The sequence below is a fragment of the Palaemon carinicauda genome, chromosome 11, assembly GCF_036898095.1.
Source record: "Palaemon carinicauda isolate YSFRI2023 chromosome 11, ASM3689809v2, whole genome shotgun sequence".
NCBI classification, from domain to species: domain Eukaryota; kingdom Metazoa; phylum Arthropoda; class Malacostraca; order Decapoda; family Palaemonidae; genus Palaemon; species Palaemon carinicauda.
In genome coordinates, this window is record NC_090735.1 from 10,249,604 (window position 1) to 10,257,103 (window position 7,500).

Genomic DNA, 7,500 nt, shown 5'->3' on the forward strand with positions numbered 1-7,500 from the left:
ATTTTAACATTAAGTTTGCGTATCTAACTTTGGATTTATATATTGAAGAAAATCTTTACCTCTTCCATCTGGCTCTCTGTATATTCATTAACATCATCATCATCATCGTCTCCCACGCCTAATGACGCAAAGGGCCTCGGTTAGATTTCGCCACTCGTCTCTATCTTGAGCTTTCAATTCAATACTTCTCCATTTATCATCTCCTACTTTGCGCTTCATAGTCCTCAGCCTTGTAGGTCCGGCCCTTCCAACTCTTCTAGTGCCTTATGGAGCCCAGCTGAACGTTTGGTGAACTAATCTCTTTAGGGGGTTACGAAGAGCATGCCAAACCATCTCCATCTACCCTTCATCATGATCTCATCCATATATGGCACTTGAGTAATCTCTCTTATAGTTTCATTTCTAATCCGGTACTACCATTTAACTCCCAATATCCTTCTGAGGGCTTTGTTCACCAATTTACTAAATCTATTGTAGATTGTTTCATTATCATACCATGACTCATGTCCATTATATTGCAGTGTCCTAATCATATGCATAGCTTTTTAGCTAATTGCAATATGCTCTTTGCAGAGCCTTGCGTGATTCTTTAATTCTTAGTTATGTAGCAGCTGAAGTCTTTCATTCCATTTGTTTCAAGACATCCTGTGATGCGCTTAAGACAAATTGTAATTTACTGTAAAGGTTTCTGTCTTGAAGGTTTAATTTTCTTGATTTTTTTCTTAATAATCACTTGTTTTTTACGTTTTTTATTTGTGTGTCCGTTTTATTTCACAATTTTTATTGCTAAGTAATTTTATATCGTTTCTCTAAATCTTATTCTTATATTTACCTCCGCGAAGCGAAGTTGAGAGAATGTTATGTTTTCGCCACTGTTTGACCATTTGTGTGTGTGAACAACTTCCTGGCCACAATTTTACTCATAAAGTAGTAAAACTTTCATGGCTTAATTGTTATGCTGAGATGTGAAGTGATTCTGTTTTAAAAGTCCTAGGTCAAAGTTCAAGGTCAAGGTCGAGCAAAAGGTTAGACTGTTGTTTTGTGAAAAAACATCTTGGCCACAATTTTACTACTCATAGAGTAGTGAAACTTCCAGGGATTAATTGTTATGTTGAGACGTGGAAGTGATTCCGTTTTAAAAGTCCTTGGTTAAAAGTCAATGTTAATGTATTCATTAAATCTAACATGTACTGTATAAGCAATCTTGTGATCACTCATTCCATATACTGGGATCGGTAGCTATCTTGCAAACCACTTTCATAGTCTACCGTTAATTGCATATGGCCAACGATTTATGTTAAATATCTATAATTCTTATCAAATGAATTAATATCAATTAAGAATGAATATTTCGTTAAATTATTCGATCAAAGACCTTTTGTGATCAGTGACAATGGAACGTTTACTCCTCACTTAAATTTAGGGTTGTGGTGGTCCATTGGATACGTCCCTGCCTAGCGATCCCCGGACTGGGGTTCAAGTCACGCTCAAACTTGATAGTTTTTGAAGTTTCTGCAACCTCACCATCCTTGTGAGCTAAGGATGGGGGATTTGGAGGAGCCTTTAGTCTACCTGCTGTCATCAGCAGCCATTACCTGGCTCTCCCGGGTCCTAGCTTGTGTTGAGAGGGTGCTTGGGTGCTGATCATTGTATAGCTACCAGCTGAGTCATCAGCAGCCATTGCCTGGCTATCCCCGGTCTTATATTGCGTGGAGGGGGTGCTTTGGCGCTGATAATATGTTTAGCTATCAGCTGAGTCATCAGCAGCCATTGCCTGGCTCTCCCGGGTCCTAGCTTGTGTGAAGAGGGTATTTGGACGCTGAACATATGTATAGCTACCAGCTGAGTCATCAGCAGCCATTGCCTGGCTCTTCCCAGTCTTAGCTTGGGTGGGGAGGATGCTTGAACGCTGATCATATATATAGCCACCAGCTGAGTCATCAGCAGCCAATGACTGGCTCTCCCCAGTCCTAGCTTGGGTGCAGAGGGCGTTTGAACGCTGAACATATGTATAGCTACTGAGTCATCAGCAGCCATTGCCTGGCTCTCTCCGGTTATAGCTTGGGTGGAGAGAGGATTTAAGCGCTGATCATATGTATAGGTAAGTCCAGCAACCAATGCCTGGCTCTCCCCAGTCCTAGCTTGGGTGGATAAGGGGCTTGGGCACTGATTAAATATATATATGGCCAATCTCTAGTCCATTGTCACTGTCTCTTGCCTCTGCCATATATAGGCGGCCTCTAAAGATGAGATAAACTTTCAGCATTTCTAAACCTAACAATAATGATGGTAATAGAGATTTCACGTTTCCATCGCCTGTAGGTTTAAGTTTTCTTCGTTTTCTGATCACAGTTCCATCTGTATGTGATCCTGATAATAATTTTTCATACGCATAAATTACCCTCTACCATGTGACCTGGCGTACGTTCATCCACGAGTCTGTTTGTAGGTTTCACCAGCCGGCATTAGCATTCCTTGAACGACCTTCCCATTCGTTATATGAACTTTCTCCCCCAAGTGATGATTCCAGCAATCTTTAATCTTTTATTTATTTCAATTGGGTTTAGATTGATATTAGGCAATAGATTATTTAGTGTGATATGATCTATCATTTTAATCGTAATCGGAGCAATATGAATTATAAGATCCCCATGTGACTCTTTAAATTCGTAAGAAATAGTGGGATGCATCAGATGTCATATTCCATATATTGAAAATCCTGTTTTTTAATTAATATCTTAAAGTATTAGTTAAATGAAACACTGTGAAGTTTTTCGTTTCCTTAATTAACAAACACTTTTAAATTCAAAGGAAAGAGCTTGACTTTCCCTCTGTCCTCAATAGACGCTTAGGTGACTGGTACAACACGTGAACATCGCTACCGCTGAATTGACTCTGCGCTACCGAGGTCTAAGCGATGTCAGACATGGTAGCCGCTCGGGACTACGGTCTATCCCAAAGCTAGAGCAGAGTCCTTCAAAAAGGAGGCGACCATGTTACCCCATACGAATGGGAAAAAAAAGCCCGTTAATAGAAGAAGAATAATTTCCCACTGAATAAGTCTAAGGCTCACCGTTCCTCCTTCTGTTTAAAGCTTTTTATAATATGACTAATATTTTAACAACGAAAACATATTAAGTCTGTGAAGTTTTAATTGTTTATAATAGAACATAATAATTTTCTTGCATCCCTTATTTTATAGCAATTAATTCGCCAGATATCATTTTCTTTGCTCATATTACAATTACAGTTACAAGTGGAGTCCCCTGTCGATAATTTTCATTTATTATTATTATTATTATTATTATTATTATTATTATTATTATTATTACTTGCTAAGCTACAACCCTTGTTGGAAAAGTTGGATGCTATAAGCCCTCGGGCTCCAACAGGGAAAATAGCCCAGTGAGGAAAGGAAAAAAGGAAAAATAAAATATTTTAAGAACAGTAACATAAAAATAAATATCTATATAAACAATAAAAACTTTAACAAAACAAGAGGAAGAGAAATAAGATAGAATAGTGTGCCAGAGTGTACCTTAAAGCAAGAGAACTCTAACCCAAGACAGTGGAAGGCAATGGTACAGAGGCTATGGCACTACCCAAGACTGTTATTCATAGAGCTACTATAGTCCATTTCTTTTAGCGATGCATATTTGCACCGACTCGCAGCGGTGCCCTTTTAGCTCGGAAAAGTTTCCGGATCGCTGATTGGTTGGACAAGATAATTCTCACCAATCAGCGATCAGGAAACTTTTCCGAGCTAAAAGGGCACCGCCGCGAGTCGGTGCTAATATGACTCACTAAAAGAAATGGACTATAGTGTTTCATCTGTTATCTTCTTCCCAATGGTTATAATTAAAGACCTACCAGTCGTATATGTATAATTTATACTTCAGGGGTTACGGTCTCAGGGGTACTATTTCTCCAACAATCAAACTATTCCAAGTGGTTGTAATTATCATCATCATCATCATCTCCTCCCATGCCTATTGACGCAAAGGGCCTCGGTTAGTTTTCGCCAGTCGTCTCTATCTTTAGATTTTAAAATCTATACTTCTCCATCCATCTCCTCCTACTTCACGCTTTATAGTCCATGTAGGTATGGGTCTTCCAACTCTTCTAGTGCCTTATGCAACCCAGTTAAAGGTTTGGTGAACTAATCTCTTGGTTTATAATTATAAATCTACCAGTTCTTGAAATATGATTTTCATGCCAGTTGTCATCATTAGAGTTTTCAATCCTTTGCTAATGATTTTACTTCTAGTGGTTACAATTAACAGAGATACTAACCCTCTATTAATTCATTTATTTCCTTAAGGTTATATTATAGGGCTAGCAACCCTATATAGATAATTTCCTTTCCTTACTGGGCTATTTTCCCTGTTGGAACCCTTGGGGTTTTAGAAATCTGCTTTATCAACAAGGGTTGTAGCTTAGGTAATAATAATAATAATAATAATAATAATAATAATAATAATAATAATAATATGTCTCGATTAAGCATTTTTAAGTTTTTATAGTAACGATAATAATAATAATAATAATAATAATAATAATAATAATAATAATAATAATAATAATAATAATATCAGTCTCGATTAAGCATTTTAAGTTTTTTTTATAGATTGTATATGAAAGATCTATTTGAATGTTGTTACTGTTATCAAAACATGATATTTTAATTTATTCATTACTTCTCTTGCAGTTTATTTCCCTATTTCATTTTCTAGCTGGGCTATGTTTCCCTGTTGGAGCCCTTGGGATTATAACTAGGGTTGTAGGTTAGCTAAAAATAATAAGAAGAAAAATTTAGAGAAACCGTGCAAACATAGAAAACTTTACTCTTAATAATAATAATAATAATAATAATAATAATAATAATAATAATAATAATAATAATAATAATAATAATCTATTTTCGTACCGGTTGGTCTAGCTGTATCTGAGCCGCTATCCATGGCTTAATAATAATAATAATAATAATAATAATAATAATAATAATAATAATAATAATAATAATCTATTAAGCAATTTTCATACCGGTTGGTCTAGCCGTAACTGAGCCGCTATCCATGGCTCAATAATAATAATAATAATAATAATAATAATAATAATAATAATAATAATAATATTAATCTATTAAGCTATTTTCGTACCGGTTGATCTAGCCGTAACTGAGCCGCTATCCGTGGCTTAATAATAATAATAATAATAATAATAATAATAATAATAATAATAATAATAATAATAATAATCTATTAAGCTATTTTCATACCGGTTGGTCTAGCCGTAACTGAGCCGCTATCCATTGGCTTACTTTCCAGTGGTTGCAACACAGCCAGGTGGGACAGTGTTATGTGGTGGCAACGGAAGTCGTCAATAACGGAATTCCTTACGCTGACTCGTTCTCTGTTTACTGTCATTACTGTCTCATCAAGGAACCAGATGGACGGACGAGAATCACTGTCTGGACGCTCGTCAAATACAAGAAGCCTATCTGGGGAGTTGTTAAAAGTAAGACAAGGTTTGAATACGGTTAAGAAGTTCTATTGCTTGAGGGTACACTCGGGCATACTATTCTTATCTAATTTCTCTTCTGGTTTTGTTAGTTTTTTATATTTTTATAAAGGAATTTGTTTGTTTTAATAATGTCACTGTTCTTAAAATATTACCTTTTTCTTTGTTTCCTTTCCTCACTGGGCTATTTTCCCTGTTGGAGCCCCTGGGCTTATAGCATCAGGATTTTCCAAATAGGGTTGTTGCTAAGCAAGTAATAATAATAATAATAATAATAATAATAATAATAATAATAATAATAATAATAATAGTGTAAAGTTATCATCTGTAACTCAGGTGTGTTAGCGTTATCATATTGCTTTAAATCATTAATTGTATCTATTTTTTTTTTATGTCAATGATAACTACTTTAGAATAATAAGGAGGCAATGTTGTAATTTACGAAGTAACGGTACATGGTCTTTTCAAAAAAAATAAAAATTTTTGCTTTACCTGAAATCCTGAGAGAAGATTTCCTCACTGCTCCTTGAATTTGGAACAGATTATATTTCCCCAAATTTATAATTGTACCTACATTAGTATTTGCCTGTCATAGTTATGTCTAATAATTTTTCATTAGTTTATATTTTAATATCTAAGTCCTTGGGCATATAGCATCCTGCTTTCCCAACTAGGGTTGTAGCTTATCGAGTAGAAATAATAATAATAATAATAATAATAATAATAACAACCTGTCATTATATGCCTCACTTATCAAACGAAACTGAGGAGTGTATGTGCCTAAATTTTCACATGAGGTATATGCACGTACACATTTTTTATGTTCTTCAGTTAAACCTACATTTAATGCACTTAGCCGTCTACACCCCTCCACAGGCATGCTGGAAAAGAATGCTTATAACGGTGTGGAGGCTTTCCAGGCGGAGTTGCTTTCTCAAATCACTCTGGTCGTCGAGAGATCGGAAAGAAAAGGCAACAAACTTCCACCTACTCCAAGGTCCAAGACCCATACGCGGACTTCATCTTACGGACACAAGAGGCAGAGAGTACAAGGTTAGATTTGATCTCTCTCTCTCTCTCTCTCTCTCTCTCTCTCTCTCTCTCTCTCTCTCTCTCTCTCTCTCTCTCATTTCATATGGAGTGATATATTAGAAGATCTCCCATTACTATGGAATTTTGATACATGAATTAATCCTCATTGCTTCGCCTGTTAAAAGATAAAACCTCCTTTACATGAAAGATATATTTTAATATTGTTACTGTGTTTTAAAATATTCTATATTGATTAGTTATTACTTCTCTTGTAGTTTATTAATTTCTTTGTTTCCTTTCCTTACTGGGCTATTTTTCCCTGTTGGAGCACTTGGGCTTAAAGCATCTTGCTTTTCCAAGTAGGGTTGTAGCTTAGATAATAATAATAATAATAATAATAATGATACTACTACTACTACTATTACTACTACTACTAATAATAATAATAGGCCTAGCCAAGGGCTAGACGACAGAGGAACAATCCCTAGGCCTATCCCAGAGTTAGACGACAGAAAGTCTTTAAGTGGGAATCATTACCAAATAAAAAAAACAAACCTGTTTTATATTACAAACATGATTGCCTCTTGTATTTAATTAACATTCGATTGTTTTCTTTCACAGTCCCAGCGAGCAAAGACAGCGTTGTTGAAGACTCAAAATCTTCTCGCCAGCTATGGATAACCGTTTCGATGATTCTGGCCTTCTTGATGCTCATTTTCAGCAATTACATTCTTTACAATAAACTCATCGTCTTAGAAATGCGTTCTGAGCAGAGAACGGTAAAATCTAAAGAGAATAGGTAGGTTCAAAGAAATTGGGTATTTGTGAATTATAATACTTGTCAGTTGGTAGTGTGTGATGCGCCACAACATATATATATATATATATATATATATATATATATATATATATATATATATATATATATATATATATATATATATATCA

The 7,500-nt window shown here is 35.3% G+C and overlaps 1 protein-coding gene across 4 annotated transcripts in view; it reads left to right on the forward strand.

The window, feature by feature from the left end:
* Positions 1–7,500, forward strand: part of LOC137649967 (protein Aster-C-like) — a 31,528-nt gene that overhangs the window by 16,203 nt on the left and 7,825 nt on the right. For all 4 annotated transcript variants that reach the window (XM_068382950.1, XM_068382952.1, XM_068382951.1 and 1 more), the window contains exons 6-8: positions 5,328–5,517; positions 6,397–6,573; positions 7,174–7,351. In XM_068382950.1, coding sequence (XP_068239051.1) covers positions 5,328–5,517; positions 6,397–6,573; positions 7,174–7,351 — 545 coding nt within the window. The remainder of the gene's footprint in view (positions 1–5,327; positions 5,518–6,396; positions 6,574–7,173; positions 7,352–7,500) is intronic.